General features: G+C 46.9%; 1 protein-coding gene across 3 annotated transcripts; it reads left to right on the plus strand.

Annotated features, from left to right (window-relative positions):
• The first annotated feature begins 7,316 nt into the window (after positions 1–7,316).
• Positions 7,317–17,846, plus strand: LOC123449883 (endoribonuclease Dicer homolog 1). 3 transcript variants are annotated; one of them, XM_045127243.1, is made up of 20 exons: positions 7,331–7,694; positions 7,819–8,970; positions 9,053–9,166; positions 10,334–10,544; positions 10,666–11,060; positions 11,137–11,359; positions 11,506–11,678; positions 11,771–11,893; positions 12,061–12,221; positions 12,305–12,535; positions 12,623–12,773; positions 13,160–13,336; positions 13,467–13,628; positions 13,707–13,802; positions 13,889–14,511; positions 14,613–14,713; positions 14,892–15,091; positions 15,638–16,549; positions 16,663–16,827; positions 16,918–17,846. In XM_045127243.1, the coding sequence occupies exons 2-20, from the start codon at positions 7,834–7,836 to the stop codon at positions 17,476–17,478; spliced, it is 5,916 nt and encodes a 1,971-aa protein (XP_044983178.1). In that variant the 5' UTR covers positions 7,331–7,694; positions 7,819–7,833; the 3' UTR covers positions 17,479–17,846. The 3 variants fall into 3 exon arrangements, with proteins under 3 accessions (XP_044983179.1, XP_044983178.1, XP_044983177.1); XM_045127242.1 differs by having other exon boundaries at positions 7,331–8,970; XM_045127244.1 differs by lacking the exons at positions 15,638–16,549; positions 16,663–16,827; positions 16,918–17,846 and adding an exon at positions 15,295–15,610 and having other exon boundaries at positions 7,317–8,970.
• Positions 17,847–17,895: the final 49 nt, after the last annotated feature.

Here is a 17,895-nt window from a genome sequence, read left to right on the forward strand (position 1 = left end):
AAGCACCCCAAGAGAAAAATTAATGTGCCTCACTTTCTATGGCATGAGATTCGGCTTGCTAGTTTTCAATACAAGCGAGCTTTCCCTCATGCCCCTTCATCCAGGCTCTTATTAACCATGTTGCTGACTTCACTGTTGTTGTCACTCACACACATCACAAGTGGGTCATTCCCGCTCACATGGCGGATAACTATGCTCCCAAGAAAGCCCCATCATCCACCTCCACTCGCCGCACTGCTGCCCGTTCAGCAACCCCTTCATCCAGCTCAGCTCCTCTCGGTCGCTTTGCCAAATTCATTGGCAAGGCACATTCTGCTATGATGAAGGCCGTCTCTTTCCAGTGTGGTCAAACTCATGATGTGGTTTCTCGCCTCGTCACCTCCAAGAATGCCCTCAAGGCTCGTCTGAGAGACTCGGGCACTCTTGATGTGAGTGACGATGAGGCCCTTCCTGCTCCTCCTCCTTCTGACTTTGGCTTCCCATCTGGTCCTGAGTGGGCTGATTTTCTTGACGAGGCTGGTGGCAGTGGTTTGCCTGATGATGAGGATGATGATGATGAGGATGATGCCTGATTAATGATGATATTGATGAGGGTGATCCTTGAGTATGTGATAGCATTGCCGGTTTTCCCTCCTTTTTGGTCCTTGATGCCAAAGGGGGAGAACATTATCTTATCTTAGTTTCGATTTTAGTCCTTCGCACAATGTATGGTATGATGTATTATGTCGAACCTAATGACGTGTCATCATGTAACGATACTTATGGATGGTGTGCTATGCCATCACCTATGGATGATGTATTGTTGAACTATCATGTGGTGATGAGATATCACGATATTATCGTTGTGTCATATGATGATGAGTTTTATGCTATCCTATTGATTCATATGATATGATATGTATTGTTGAACTACTATGGTATTATATCATGCTATTATCTTCAATGCATATACCTATTTTACTATGCACACATTAAGGAGGAGCTCCCGCACTTACCTATTTTACTATGCATAAAATAAGGGGGAGCTTCATAAGCATCGTAACAAATCTCTCCTAAACAACACATGTCTATTACTATTTTTGAGAGCTATATGTATGTTGTCATCAACTACCAAAAATGGGCAGATTGAAAGTGCAGTCATGCCCTTAATCGTGTTTTGGTGTTGCTGACAACACACATATACATAATTAATCACTAATCCCTTTTAAGCTATTGTGAAAGATCATGTGTTGATAAGGACAAGCTCATGTGCTAACAAGGACAAGCTCATGTGCTAACAAGGACAAGATCAAGATAAGCATTCCTGAGCATTACATGCTTGACCCTTGTGGATGTTCACATGATGGACAAATGAAGATGAATATATATGCTAGGCTTTCCACATTGTGTATGGGAGAGCTACTTGAAGACTTCGTCATGTCTTGCTTTCAGCATTGAGCCAAGAAGGAACAACAACATCAAGCTCAAGTGAAAGGGCTAACTCAAAGGTATCAGTTTCTTTGAAGTTAGCGGTGCAGAGTGATGATCAGCGAATAAAAGTATACACTCAAGTATGGATCATCGGTACCCCTTTTACAATTCTTGAGTCTTTAGGGATCCCGCACTATTAAGAGGGGATCACAGGTTTTGTGATGAACTTGCTCAAACTAGATATCCACTATTCTGCTCATATCACATCTTCACTATTCTGCTAAATACCACATCTTCACTACAGTGATCTTATCTCAAAACATGACTAATGCCTCGGACTTCCGGCTCCCTCCAGACGTCCGAGGGCCGGTCGAGGGTCGGACGACCGACAGGCTTCGGAAATCCGGAGCTCTGCACCAGAAGAACTTGAGCCCTATAACTCGGATTTCCGGCTCCCTCCGGACATCCGAGGGCCGGTCGACCGACTAGCTTCGGAAATCCGGAGCCCTGCACCAGAAGAACATGAGCCCTATAACTCGGATTTCCGGCTCCCTCCAGACGTCTGAGGGCCGGACGTCCGTCCCCTTACGGAAATCCGGAACCTTGCACCAGAAGAAGTTGAGTCGAATAACTCGGACTTCCGGCCTTCTCCGGACGTCCGGTCCCTGTTCAACTCACAGTGTTCCCAGACATATCTACAGCCCTCGGACGACCGACCCCTGTCGGACGTCCGACCCCTTGTGGACGCTCGGACTTTCGTAAACTGCCGGACGTCCGAACCCTGTGTGACTTAAAGTGTCCCCAACGGTTGTTTTACACTCCCCACTATATATACCCCCTCCCACTCCGTGAGTGGGGTTCCAACACAGCCATATCCTCATAAGAACACATTTCTACCTCACACACATTTGCTCACACCAAATCTTAGATCCCAAGAGCATTTGTGAGCCCCTTTGAGAGTTGTTCCAATCAAAAGATAGATCGTCTCCCTCTCCTTCTCTCAACCCAAGCTATTTGAGATTTGAGCAAGTTTTGAGCATTCCCCGTGATCTTGTTACTCTTGGAGGTTGGAGACTCCTAGGCGGTAGGAGTTCTTCGAAGAGGAATCAATCCGTGTGATTACCCCCGGAAAAGTTTGTGAGGGTTTGGAATCCACCTCAAAGGCTTACCACTAGTGGTTGAGAAACGCCTTCGTGGTGTTATCTCAAAGGGAGAATAGGGTGAGCCTTCGTGGCGTTGGTGTGCCTTCGTGGTAACATCCACCTCTCTAACGGTGACTAGCTTCCCTCCAAGGAAGTGAACATCGGGATACATCTTCGTCTCAGTGACCTTGGTTATCCTTAACCCTAACTCCTTACTTGTGGTTTACTTGTGTTACTTGAGCATACATACATTGCATATTGTTTGTGCTCATTATATTGTGTTGGCTATTTCTTGTACAAGATTAATCATGCAAGCATACCTTTTATATCCACACGTTCACACTTGCAGCTTTTGATATATCGTGTGCTAGTGTGATCTAGTATCTTGTGTCGTTCACCTACTTGTCGTGTGATATAGCTCAAGTAAGTTTGTGTAACTTACTTGTGCTTGTTAGTAACTATATTGTGTCCGTCTTGGTAGATCGTGTTGTTGATACACGTTGCAGTGCCTAGTGCATTTAGGATTTGTGCTTGACAAGTATCCTCTTAGTCTATTTCCGCATTATGTTTAAGCCAAATCCGAAGAAGTTTTTAAATAGCCTATTCATCCCCCCTCTAGGCGTCATCGAGGTCTTTTCACCTCCGCCTTCTGGTCCTCGTCGCTAACGACGGCCGGGTGCGACGGAGGGCCTCCCGGCGGCACGTCGCACATGCAGCGTCGGCGATGCTCCTCGTGCTCGACCGCAAACCATACCAACCAGTGGGGAGAGTCGACCGCGTACACATGGTTGAGCCACTGCTCCGACGCCAGTTGCCGCCGTCAGTGACTCACCTCCTCCGCGTGCATCTGCACCGATCGCGGCACGGCCGAGACCGGGATCCTCTCCGTATCCAGATGCCAGTGGTGCGGGAGGGTGACATCCGGGTACGACAGCGGGATGTGGTGCTCGGAGTGCCATCGCGCTTGGTGCACCGGGACGCTCACATGCTTGTGAGGCCGGCGGGAAGATCGTGCGGGGGTAGACGGGGGAGTTGCCCTTGTTTTGGGAGGAGCCGGTCATGCCTGCTGGCTAGGGTTTGATTGCTGACGAGGTGGCGAGCTGGGGACGGGGGGTTCTGAAAGCAGATGAGGCGGAACCCCACCGCATGCTCGGATTAAAAAAATGTCGATCGCGGTCGCTGATGCGTGGGTTCGTGGAGGATGGCCGTCATTAATTAAGTTGACCGCGGATAGTTGGACGACCGGCGGGTGTGGATGGGGCGGACACCGAATGGGCGCGCGCGCCCTTTTCGCGTATGCGCATGCGCATTTCAGTTCTAAATTTAAATCGGAAATGGGTCCATGGAGACGCATTATGATAATGAGTCCGCACGTTGGATCATTATTTTTTTTGCGCGGACCCAAATGAACGACGACGGATAAAATGAGTCATCCGTTGAAGTTGCTTTAAATGACCCCTGCAGCCTTATTGTTCGCTGACAAAAACATACACTCCGGCAGTTAATACACGTGATGTGGCCATAAGGCTGGCTATAATGAATGTAACTTAGTAGCCTGGTATCATGCATTCGGTGTTCCGATGGCGTGAACACTGAGACCAGCATAAACGATAATGAAAAAAAGGATAAATAAAAACACAGATGGCGTGAACACTAGGCCAACATGAACGAGAATGAAAAAAAGGATAAATAGAAACACATAAAATGTCATGTGTTAAAATAAAGAACATGGACATGTGAACTCACGTGTTTACTCTACAGTGGGAGCAGCGGCTGGGGCAGGCCGGTGACGAGAGGAGCTTGAAGCGGAGCAATGGCACAACTAATTGAATTGCCATCGGCCATGGTTTCCCGCGTTGGTGCTAGTGGTGGTGGAAACAACTTAGCGGGGAAGATAGAGTGCGGTGGTGGTCTAAGAAAATGGTGTTAGGCTTTTTCAATGCATCGGTGCTTAGATGAGGTGCTAAGTATATTAAAAATCTTAGCAACTAATATCTTCAATGCACAGGTGTTTAGTTTTTGTTGTTAAGCTGTCTTCATAGAATTGTTTAATAATTAAACTTCTTCATGCGTGGTTGATAGTGATTTTACGTAGGTTCACGCGCTTAGCATCGTTTTTATAGGGAGGGGAGCGACTGACCCGAAGGGTGCGGGAGGCCTCGGCGGCGGCGAACGTGGCGACGATGGCGGGGTCCTGGGTGTGCGGCGCGGGCAGGAAGAGGCAGACGACAACGGTGCGACGGAGCGACTCCAGCGGCTTTCACGCGGACGACGCGGCCCCGGAGAAGGACGACGCGGCAGACATGGCTCGCGGTGAGGGCATCCCCACAACCGCCGCCGCGGCCACGCGCCCGCTCCCGCTGCCGCTTGCTCGCTTGGACGACGCGTCGTGGAGCCGCATCCCGCGCGAGATCTCCCTGATGCGCATGCGGGTGTTGGAGCGACGGGTTAACCCCAGGCGCTCGTCATCGGTGGCGGCCCGCGCGACGATGGCAGCATCCGGGCTTGACTCCTTTCGTCGATGAGGGGATTCGAATCGTGGTCGTGCTTGCGGTCATTTCACAACCAGATTGAAAAATAATCGTACATAATGTATTTGTCTGGAGACACGGTATAATAAAAGTGTAAAACATTATAAGGACAGCATAAAAACTACTTCTTCCGTGTAAAAATAACTGTTTCAATTTTGTTGTAGCTTTTGTATAAAGTTGTATACTGAACTTAAAACATTTATTTTGAAAACGGAGGAAGGGAGTAGTATATTGCATTCCAAGCGGGGCCTTATGCATTGACGTATTTACAGGGGTCACCACGTTTTTTCTGGGTAACATAAGATCCTAATACTGCCCTGTCAGTCAGTCAGTCACTCACTCGAGCCACTGCTGTCAGAGAGAGAGAGAGAGAAGGGCGAGCATTCACTCCGCTGTACCGCGCGCAGGCGAGCGGCATCAATCAGGGGTAGGCTTCGTCCCCAGTGGGGAGGCGACACACAGCAGGGGCAGAGCTGGAGTTAATGTAACCCTCATACACCATTTAACCATAGTATAAATTTTTCAAGCACCGATGTACTAAATTTTTTTCAAGGACCGATGCACCGGATAAGGATGTATTTCAGACATAAACTACGTTGATGTATAAAAACAAAATGCATTTTTTTAATATAATGATAAAATGAAAAACTTGCATGACATGAACTATATATATAGTTATTAGTGTTAAAACACTGTCCGATGCCCCACGTTTAGCAAAAACACATTCATGTAAATATATTTAAATAGGGTTTAATTCAGTAGAATCTTTACAACTTGTAATTTTTTAAAGGAAATAACATATAAAATTATATACGAAGCACAATTAGAATCGAGGGAGTCATGATTATAATCTGTAGAAGAAAAACATCTAGAAAAGAGGGAAGACAAGTAACAGGAGCCAGCTTGCCTTACTTCCTCGCAGGATGTCATAACTGCGGGTAGCCGCGTGGCCATGTGTCGGGCGCCTGGCCGTTCGGCATAGGAACAGATCAAATCAAATGTCAATCATATCGATATAGACATGGGATATATGTGGATCGCTTGCCGGCGGCCACCGCTGCGATCGTTGGCTTTTCTTGGCTGTTCGAAAGTCGGGACAACAAAACCAGCCGACGAGAGGAGACGGTTTCCTAATCAATTGTTCTTTGAGCAAACCCTAATCAGGGGATGGAATTGCTATGTTCATCATATAGCCGGATCGATTGATCGTGCGTGCGTGCGTGCGTAAGTGCCTACCGTGTGCAGCAAACGTTCTTGATGTGGGCTGCAACGTACATAAGCGGCAGTACACGGATCGAATGGATCAGCGTTGAGCACGAGAGCCTTCTAAAGACAGATTTCATGGCCGTGTAGCACTTCTGCTTGCCTACCCTGATGCCTTGACCGTGTAGCATGTGCCACAGGGTGGGCCTATTGGGCTCCGCCCACACAGGACACAGTAGTGGCAGCCTTTCCTCACTGTCTTTCACACTCACCTTCCATCCCTGTCCCGTGTCCTGTCACTGTGCGTACCGTAATGTAACTTGCCCTGCTTCGATCGAAAGTTAAAAAAGGAGCACGAACCTGGACGTGTTTTAATTTCGATTTTCTCTTCTGGATGGGAAGCGGCCAGGTTCGGTTCCATTCCACGGACGGACCGGCGGAGCGCCTGTGCCGGCAAGGTGGCAAAGCATCTGCTCATCTTCGCCCGCGTCGTGTCGTGGAGACCGTTGAGCACGTGTAGTGTACCTATATAACCACCTTTGGAACTTGATGCTCCATGCATCGGGACTCACTCGCTCCTTGTCCTGTCCACGGAGAGCAGTCATTTTTCGCCAACTTTATTATTATTAGGCGTAACTTTCTTTTTATTGCCTGGACAAAAACTGAATTAACTCTGAACTCCGAAGTACTGCATCTCACCTACAATGGTGGATGGGAAGCAAGCAGTATACACACTGAAACTAATTACCGTGGTCGTGGCCGGGACACGTGGCACGCAATGAGACCGACACGGTCGTCCCTGGAGTCACCTCTGGCACCCTCAAAAAAAAAAAAGATTCACCTCTGGCCCGGGGCCCCACACCACAGTAGCTGAGTAGCAGTACGACTCGGTCCTCGCGGCGCACGACCGCTCAGGGCCAGGGCAAACAACAACAACAACCCCTGACGGGCGGGCCCCACGCGAGGTGGGTCGGGCCGGGCCGGGCCGGGCCTCGTGGTCGCGAGGGCTCGCGGCGACGCGTCCATTAATTCGGGATCCTCCTCCGACCTCCGTCCTCCTCCCCTCGCCATATCGGAGAGAGAGAGAGAGAGGGGAAGAGGAGTGGAGACCAGCAGCAGAGAGGGAGAAGAGAAAGAGTAGCGTTGATACACCGTCGAATCGAATCGGATCGGATCGGACCGGGGACAGGGGCCGGGAGCGGGAAGGAGACCGCCGCCGTCCTATCACCCCCATATCGGAATCGCATTCGCATCTCACTCCTCCCCCCCCACTCGCCGGTCGCTTCGATTGCGTGATTCGTACGGTTTATCACCGCCTCTTTCTCTTCCGCTCTCTCGCACGCCACCGCCATCGCCAGGAGCTGCTCCCTCCCGCGGCGCCGCCACCGGCAGAGCAGCAGCAGCAGCAGTAGTGCCAACATTCGTTTCCCCCCCTTCCCCTCCCCTCTCCTCTCCCCGCTCCTTCTTCTGATTCTGCTGCTGGTTGTTTGGTGTGCTGGTTGTGCGTGACGATTTGTTTGCTGTGCTTGCAGCTGCGGGCGGTGGAGATGGCGGGAGGAGGAGGAGGAGGTGGCGCGGGCGAGCACCCGGGGGCGGTGTCCTACTGGTACGACGCCTGCGAGGACGACGAGGACGCGTCGCTGCTGTGCGGCATCGACTTCGCCTCGTCCGCCGACTTCGACCCGGGGCTCATGCCCTTGCCCGCCATGGACTGCGGCATCGACTTCGCCGCCTCCGCGGATTTCAACCCCGGCTTCATGCCCGCCATGGACTGCGGCGGCGTAGACGACGGATTCGTCGCCGAGATCGACCGGATTCTCGAGAGCATCGACGCCGAGACAGCCCCCGCGCCACAGCCCCCGCCTGTGGCTCCCCCGCAACCGCCGGCGGAGCGGGTGCAGGAGGCTGCTGCTATTGCGGCTGTGGCCAACAATGCCGTGGCGGTGGTGTGCTCGGAGCAGAGGAGCCAGGCCGGCGGGCCCAGGAACGAGGCGAGAAGCGTCGAGGCGAGGAAGGAGACGAGAAGCGTCGGGCCGAGGAAGGAGACGACAAGCGCCGAGCCGAGGAAGGAGACGAGAAGGGAGACGCAAGGCGGTTCGGCGAACGGCGGTCGCGGCGGGGAGTGGAGAGACGGGAAGCGTCCTCGGCTCGCCCCTGGGGCTGACGGGGGCCCACGCCCTGATTCCCGGCGGCGCCCGATGCTGCCGCCGCCCTCGCGTGGCTGGGATGAACGGCGCGGGAGGCGCGACTTCGTCGACAGGCCTCGCAAGCGCGACCGCGACCGCGACAGTAACCCTGCCCACCGGCGCGAGGCTCGAGGATTCTGGGAGCGGGACCGCGGCGGCAAGATGGTGTTCCGCCCTGGCACCTGGGAGCAGGAGTCTGAGCGCGAGGGAAAGCGTGCCAGGACACAGAACGGAGGCTCCATGGAGAAGAATGCAGACGCAGATAAGGCGGCTTCCGCCCACAAGGAGAAGCCTCTCGCCGAGGAGCAGGCCAGACATTACCAGTTGGAGGTGCTCGAGCAAGCAAAGAGCAGGAACACAATAGCCTTCCTCGAGACCGGCGCAGGGAAGACCCTCATTGCTGTGCTGCTCATCAAAAGCATATGTGACAAAATGATGAAGGAGAACAGGAAAATACTTGCCGTGTTCTTGGTTCCCAAGGTGCCTCTTGTGTATCAGGTACATACATACATATACGACCGAGCTTCCAGTGATTAAGGTTTCATATCTTGTGGGTGTAACCGTGTTGCTGAAATTGCAGCAAGCTGAGGTGATACGCGAGAGGACTGGCTATCGGGTTGGGCACTACTGCGGAGAGATGGGTCAGGATTTCTGGGATGCTAGGAAGTGGCAGCGAGAGTTTGATTCCAAACAGGTCATTCTTCTCACTTCCACCCCCTTCCATACCGTTCTTATTGCTGTGTATAATGTGCCTGCGACCTAGCTCTATGCTAAACATTTGCTTAAATCTTCATATCATTTTGGAACGACGTTAGGCTGGTTATCCTCTAGGAAGCATTGACAAGGGATACTGCAATTTCTAGAAACAGTCATAGGTGATACGGAATAATTAATAAAATCCATGTAATAAAGACAGAATGATTTTGAGATATCACATGAGATCAAAATACTGCCCCATTTGTTGTCTCTGTGCCTCTTTTCATGCCCTCAATTGCCTCAATCCCTGTGTATTTGGAATCAACACTTCAACTATAGCAGCCACAGCCAGCACCAGCAGTAGCTAGCCAGCAGCAATCAATACTTAAGCAGCAGCAGCCAGCCAGCAAGCATGCTGCACACACACAAGCAAGCACCCCCATACCAGAGGAGAGCAGGGGATTCGGGAACAGGGGAAGTTACCTTGCTTTGCTTGACTCCAGGCGATGGAGGCGTTGGAAGTGATGTCCAGGTGCGGTCGTGCGCTCGATCCAGTCCTCCATTGAATAGCACGGGATGAGAGCTGTCTGTTAGGGTTAGTAGTTGGGCTTTACCGGGCTACACCATTCCCATGTCCCCGACGTATCAACGGCGTCCTAGCAGCGTACCTTTATTTATTTATTTTTAGTCAGAAAATGGGGATACACATATCCTGTGTATCACGTATCACACGTTTATATGCGGATACAGCAGATTTTGAAGTATTGGTGCTTTTTAGATTATGGTTAACGATGCTGTTAATTGGTCAGGTACTCTTTTTATTTATTTATTTACGGCAATTGCATTGATTATGTATCACATATATAATGTTCATATTTTTTGGCAAGACTACATGCTGGTCGTATTTCTTGCCTGATTTGAACTGCCTTTGGAATAGGCTATGTTTCTAATCAACTACTCCGTATATAATTATTTTTTTGGCAAAATTATGAATCTTTTTTAAATCGTGTCTGCAATGCTTAGTATTGTGCATTCACACATGTCGAGGCCGCTCATTTTACAGCATATTTGCACAATGTGTGTATGACGCACATCCATCTATGGAAACAATTTTGCACTTTACCATGTATGATTCGCTTACATTAAACAGAGCCCTTTTATGCAGGTACTAGTTATGACAGCTCAAATTTTGTTAAACATCCTCAGGCACAGTATTATTAAAATGGACGCCATACATCTTTTAATTTTAGACGAGTGCCATCATGCAGTGAAAAAGCATCCATATTCTCTAGTGATGTCAGAATTTTATCACACAACTCCGAAGGATAAGAGACCAGTTGTTTTTGGTATGACAGCTTCTCCTGTCAACCTAAAGGGTACTGCTCTGCTCTTTTTCTCCTGCTACCTTTTCCCCTTTCCATTTTTTCACTCACTTTCATGTTTAGAATTCCATCTCCTTGTTTTTCTGATGCTATTTGTACTATTATATCTGCACAGGAGTCACTAGCCAAGAAGATTGTGCCATCAAGATAAGAAATCTTGAGAGTAAACTGGATTCCGTTGTTTGTACTATCAAGGATCGGAAGGAGCTTGAGAAACATGTTCCCATGCCTTCTGAAGTTGTTGTCCAATATGACAAAGCAGCCACCCTTTGTTCCCTGCACGAGCAGATCAAACAAATGGAAGCTGCTGTTGAAGAAGCTGCACTCTGTAGCTCTAAGAGAACAAAGTGGCAGTTTATGGGAGCCAGGGATGCTGGGTCTAGAGATGAGCTGCGCCTTGTCTATGGTGTTTCTGAGCGTACAGAAAGTGATGGTGCAGCTAATTTAATCCAGAAGTTGAGAGCTATAAATTATGCTTTAGGTGAACTAGGACAATGGTGTGCTTATAAGGTATTTGTTTGATGTTCAACGATGGTGTCGTGTTTATTGTCACATATATCTGACAGTTCGCTTTACATGATTTCAGGTTGCACAGTCCTTCTTGACAGTATTGCAGAATGATGAAAGGGCAAACTATCAGGTTGATGTAAAGTTTCAAGAGTCGCATTTAAAGAAGGTTGTTGATTTATTGCACTGCCAGTTGACTGAGGGAGCTGCAGTGAAAAGCGAGACGAATGATGTTGAGATGCATAACACTGAAAATCACAACCCAAGTGAACTTGAAGATGGGGAGCTGCCTGATAGCCATGGTATTAGTTTGGCAAAACCATCCACTTCCTCTCTCTCCTTGCAGTTTTGTTCCGTAATTTTGCACCATTTATTTCATCATTCTCTTTATCCATTTGTTTGACTTGATAGTAATCTCACTCTCTTCTATTGCTGTCCTTTTTGTCAGCTGTTTCTGTAGGTGAACATGTAGATGAGGTTATCGGAGCTGCCGTGGCAGATGGGAAAGTTACCCCTAGGGTGCAGGCTTTAATCAAAATCCTTCTCAAGTATCAGCATACTGAGGATTTCCGTGCTATCATCTTTGTGGAGCGAGTTGTCACGGCATTAGTTCTTCCTAAGGTCAACATGCTGTTGTTGTTTTCCCATTTATGTAGTTTTTTTATGGATCCTTTCTACATCGTCCAATTCTTTTTCCTCTGTTCACCTAACAGGTGCTTGCAGAGCTTCCATCTTTAGGCTTTATCCGATGTGCAAGCTTGATAGGTCATAACAACAATCAAGAGATGCGCACAAGCCAAATGCAGGATACAATTGCAAAATTTCGTGATGGTCGTGTATGTTTCTCTTTATAGCATAATTACATTTGATCACTATTTCAGTTGTAAGCCTAATGCTAACTAGATTTTACCTTGCATGATTCATTTGTAATAGATTTTACAAAGTTGTTACGTCTAGGATACACATCCACTAGATGAGTTCTAAATCTTTAACTGGCTTGCAGGTTACACTGTTAGTTGCGACTAGTGTCGCTGAGGAAGGACTTGATATTCGACAGTGCAATGTTGTCATTCGCTTTGACCTTGCAAAGACGGTTTTGGCCTACGTACAGTCTCGTGGTCGTGCAAGAAAGCCTGGATCTGACTACATATTGATGGTTGAAAGGTATCCACCACACCCACACATATAAATACTTTTTTTGGCATTAGCTCATTTGAACTCTATTGGCTTATAAATGATTTCTCCAGGGGAAATTTGGCACATGAAACTTTCTTGAGGAATGCTCGAAATAGTGAGGAGACGTTGAGAAAAGAGGCTATAGAAAGAACTGATCTCAGTCATCTTGATGGTACTCTGTTAAATTCCATTCATATACCACCTGATTCGATGTATCAGGTCGAATCAACAGGTGCTGTTGTCAGCTTGAATTCTGCAGTTGGGCTCGTACATTTGTACTGTTCACAGCTTCCAAGTGACAGGTGAATATAATTCTTGTCCATTTATTAAGTGTACCAGTTCCTTTGAGTGTGAAGATCACATATGCATCCTAAGTTTCGCACTTGCAGGTACTCAATTCTTCGTCCAGAATTTATTATGCAAAAACATGAGAAGCCAGGGGGTTCCATGGAATATTCTTGCAAACTTCAACTTCCCTGTAATGCTCCATTTGAGAAACTCGAGGGTCCTATATGCGGATCAATTCGCCTGGCACAGCAAGTAATGATGGTTTCATTGGAATAGAAGTACTTTATCGTTGTCAAGGGGATATATCAGATAAGAACTGGCCTTAAAATGATTTGAACTGACAACCTTAGCCATTGGGTTGAACCTCGACGGTTCATACCAAATGCTAAAGGCCACAAATATTTTTCAAAAATCCCCATCAAGTAATCTCTTTTCACTCTTATAGCCTCCTACAAATTTAGTGATGTGGACAATCCACCTTGATCTACCACATTCATAGTTGATATAGCGAGTTAGTGACCGAGATTTGGCTTCTGATTATCCTATTTTAAGGCTGGTTCCTTACCTGACATGCTCCCTTGATATCATTTATGACGTGTCCCATCAGTTGCATGAATATCACTTGTTTTTTCGTGCAGGCTGTTTGTTTGGCTGCCTGTAAGAAGCTGCACGAGATGAGTGCCTTCACAGATATGCTTTTACCTGATAGAGGAAGTGGGGAAGGAGAGAAGACCGAAAAGAATGAAGGTGATCCACTCCCTGGAACGGCACGCCATAGAGAGTTTTATCCTGAAGGTGTTGCTGAAATTCTGAGAGTAAGTTATTTACTTCCTCGCTCATTATCTGTGCATACAAACAGGTACTGATCTGGACAGTGCATTTGCACTCTCCAGCACCTGAGATTATCCTCCAATCTCGTTCTGATGGACCTTTTTTCTGTGACAGGGAGAATGGATTTTATGTGGAAGAGATGGCTGCCAAAGCACTCAATTTATTAAGTTGTATATGTATTCTGTCAATTGTGTGGATGTAGGGACATCTAAGGACCCTTCCCTTGCACAAATATCGAATTTTTCTATTATTTTTGGCAGTGAGCTGGATGCAGAGGTATGTTCCATCATCTGGAATATCCTGAAACTTGAATATAATGTTGTGGGTTCACCATTTTTTCTTTCTGATTTTCAGGTTCTGTCGACACCAATGGATCTCTTTGTTGCCAGGACGATGATAACAAAAGCATCTCTTGTATTCCGTGGACCAATTGAAGTTACAGAAAGTCAGGTTGATCTGCTTGACAAATTCCAAGTAAATATTCATTCTAAGCATTTTGCGCTGGTGTAGCTAATACCGTACTTTTGTGATTGCAGCTGGTTCTGCTGAAGAGCTTTCATGTTAGGCTCATGAGCATAGTCCTTGATGTTGATGTTGATCCCTCAACTACACCTTGGGATCCAGCAAAAGCATACCTCTTTGTCCCTGTAGGAGCTGAGAAGTGTGCAGGTGCTTTAAGAGAGATCGATTGGACTTTAATCAACAACATTGTGAACACTGATGCCTGGAACAACCCACTTCAGAAGGCACGACCAGATGTCTATCTAGGCACCAATGAGAGGACACTCGGTGGAGATAAGAGAGAGTATGGGTTTGGAAAATTGCGTAATGGAACCGCTTTTGGACAGAAGGCACATCCAACTTATGGTATTAGAGGAGCCATTGCTGACTTTGATATTGTTAAAGCATCTGGCTTAGTTCCTTCTCGTGATAGAGGGTATTCAAGTGACTATCAGAACCAAGGCAAGTTGTTCATGGCAGATTCATGCTGGGATGCTAAAGATCTTTCTGGAATGGTTGTCACTGCTGCCCACTCAGGAAAGCGGTTCTATGTGGACTGTATTTGTTATAACATGAATGCAGAAAATTCATTTCCTAGGAAGGAAGGCTATCTGGGGCCTTTGGAATATAGCTCATATGCTGATTACTACAAGCAAAAGTAGGACAAAGTTTTCTTAAATGCTGAATCCTGCCTTACTTTAGTCTCTCTAAGCAATTTTATGATGGTAAATTGTGACTCATTGTGCTGTTTGATCTCAGATATGGTGTGGAGCTAGTGTATAAGAAACAACCTCTTATACGTGCACGTGGTGTTTCCTATTGCAAGAATCTTCTGTCTCCTAGATTTGAGCATTCTGAAGGTATCTCGAGTCCCATCCTGAACACACCCAACGAGTCTTGATATTTACTCATTAAAGAAACTCTCATGGCATGACCACATGTTGGATGTTTATGTCGAAATTTGTGCTACTATTTTTGTTGACCCAGATGTGAGTATTGTGGTCATGCAGTGATGAGTAATTGACTCTTGTTCTGCAGCTAGAGAAGGTGATTTTTCGGAGAACGTTGACAAAACATATTATGTCTATTTACCACCCGAACTTTGCCTTGTGCACCCACTTCCTGGATCACTCATTCGTGGAGCTCAGAGGTTGCCATCAATAATGAGAAGGGTTGAGAGTATGCTTCTTGCAGTTCAATTGAAGGAAACAATTGATTATCCTGTTCCCGCAGTTAAGGTACTCTCAACATCTTTGATTGCCCCAACCCTGCATCAGAAAATGTTGTAGCGCGTCCTGGTAGAATGCTTTGGTACATTAGATCCTTACATTCCTTTCCTTCCTATAATACATTCCTACCATCTAGTTGGATGTTAAGTTTGATGAATACCACGTGAGATGCACAATACATGTAATTTTACTGTGGCATATGGCTTTGGTAGGTCCTGCAATAAGAATTGATAGAACATGATTTAGAGATACCTAAAGTGAGGTGGGGTACATGGAGTACAAGGTATTGATTACGTGTTTTATTGTTTTTTTTTTATCATAGGAAGTCATCGTAAATGGTGGCATAAATGTAAACATTCATCGATAAAATAATTGACATTCACGAGGTAGCATAGTCAATCTATAAAGTAGGGGTTATTTGGCATGTTTCCCAAGAGACTGCCTTCCTTATTCTTCTTGTCTCTCACCTCAGAAGAGCCAAATGATTTTTTTAATAAATAAACAAGAATTTGTGTTTGTTAATTCATACTAACAGCTTGTTGGGGTTCATGGCAGATATTAGAAGCCTTGACTGCTGCATCATGCCAAGAAACATTCTGCTATGAAAGAGCAGAGTTACTGGGTGATGCATACCTGAAATGGGTCGTGAGTAGATTCCTTTTCCTAAAATATCCTCAGAAGCATGAGGGTCAGCTTACAAGGATGAGGCAGCAGATGGTCAGTAACATGGTCCTCTATCAATTTGCCCTGAATAAAACTCTTCAATCATTTATTCAAGCAGATCGGTTTGCCCCATCAAGATGGGCAGCTCCCGGAGTACTACCTGTATTTGATGAAGAGACGAGAGAATCTGAACCGTCCATCTTTGGTGGGGAGTCAATACCTGGTAATGAATTACAGAAGGATTATGACGATGACTACACCGATAGCATTCAAGAGGAGGGCGAAATTGATGGAGATTCTAGCTGCTATCGTGTTCTCTCAAGCAAGACATTAGCAGATGTTGTTGAAGCACTTATTGGGGTCTATTATGTAGCAGGAGGGAAAATTGCTGCGAACCACCTGATGAAGTGGATTGGGATCCACGCCGAATTGGATCCTCAAGAGATCCCTCCCCCAAAGCCATATAATATACCTGAGAGCATATTGAAAGGCATTGACTTTGAGACATTGGAAGGCATCTTGGGTACCAAATTCCAGAATAAAGGTTTTCTTATTGAGGCTATAACGCATGCATCCAGGCCATCTTCTGGTGTTTCCTGTTACCAGCGGTTGGAATTTGTTGGTGATGCTGTGTTGGATCATCTCATCACGAAGCATCTATTTTTTACATATACTGATCTACCTCCTGGTCGCTTGACTGACCTGAGAGCTGCGGCTGTTAATAATGAGAACTTTGCAAGGGTTGCAGTTAGGCGTAAGCTGCACGGACATCTTCGCCATGGCTCATCTGCACTGGAAACACAGGTTTGCCATACTCTCTTTATGCATCAAGAAACAAAGACATTGTTGATAGAGCTGAAGTTCTAGGTTTAATATATTTCAAGCAATGCTGACTATTTTCTTTCAATCTTCTGAAGATTCGGGAGTTCGTGAAGGATGTCCGAAAAGAGATTTCAAAATCAGGTTTCAATTCTTTTGGACTTGGGGATTGCAAGGCTCCTAAAGTTCTTGGAGACATTATTGAGTCTATAGCTGGGGCAGTATTCCTGGATAGTGGGTATGACACCTCGGCAGTCTGGAAGGTATTTCTTTATATTCTGGAGAAACTTTCTTAATAGAAAAGCAACCTAATCTGGAGGAAGTCTGAAACAAACTGCACTATTTTGCACCAGGTGTTCCAACCGCTCCTCGAACCTCTGGTAACGCCAGAGACCCTTCCGATGCATCCAATTAGGGAGCTCCAAGAACGGTGCCAGCAACAAGCAGAAGGGTTAGAATACAAAGCATCCCGGGCAGGCAATGTAGCTACTGTGGAAGTCTTTGTTGATGGTGTTCAGATTGGTGTAGCTCAGAATCCCCAGAAGAAGATGGCACAGAAATTGGCGGCGAGGAACGCACTCGTGGTCCTGAAGGAGAAGGAAACTGCAGCAAAGAAAGAGACAGAAAAGGATGGTGATAAGAGCAATGCTGGGTTCACCAGGCAGACCCTGAACGACACTTGCTTGAGAAGGCAGTGGCCAATGCCGCAGTACAGGTGCATAAACGAGGGCGGCCCTGCTCATGCTAAAAGATTTGTGTACGCGGTTAGGGTGAATACGTCGGATCGTGGATGGACCGACGAGTGCGTCGGAGAGCCGATGCCGAGCGTGAAGAAGGCCAAGGACTCTGCCGCCATGCTTCTCCTTGAGCTTCTGAATCGAAGTTTCCCTGATAAGCCTGGCGGTAAGAAGTGATAGCTATTGACGTTGTTGGTGATCATTGCGGTGGCATCGGCGTCGAGACATTCGGCATTTTTACACAGCATAGATTCATTACCCATTCAGTGCTCTTCAGCTCTGGCAAATAAGATAGATAGACAGGCAGAGCTGATGAGTGAGAGCAGAGGATAACTCTTACCAACCTAGTTGAGGCCGCTGGATGTCATTAGAGATTTATTTACTGTGAGGCAGGATAAATAGGAGTTGGCAATAGCAGAAAGAAATGGTAGTCTGATATAGGATAGATCTGAGTGGAGGCCTCTTAATTGTATTGTATTTTGTTGTAACTTGCAAACATGCATTAGATGATTGATCCAAGAGAAATCTGTGGAATTTTACCCTTACCCTTTATGGATTATTCGGTGCATTCATTTTCATATTGCTAGACAACTG

Source organism: Hordeum vulgare, chromosome 4H (genome assembly GCF_904849725.1).
Source record: "Hordeum vulgare subsp. vulgare chromosome 4H, MorexV3_pseudomolecules_assembly, whole genome shotgun sequence".
In the NCBI taxonomy this organism is placed as follows: Eukaryota; Viridiplantae; Streptophyta; class Magnoliopsida; order Poales; family Poaceae; genus Hordeum; species Hordeum vulgare.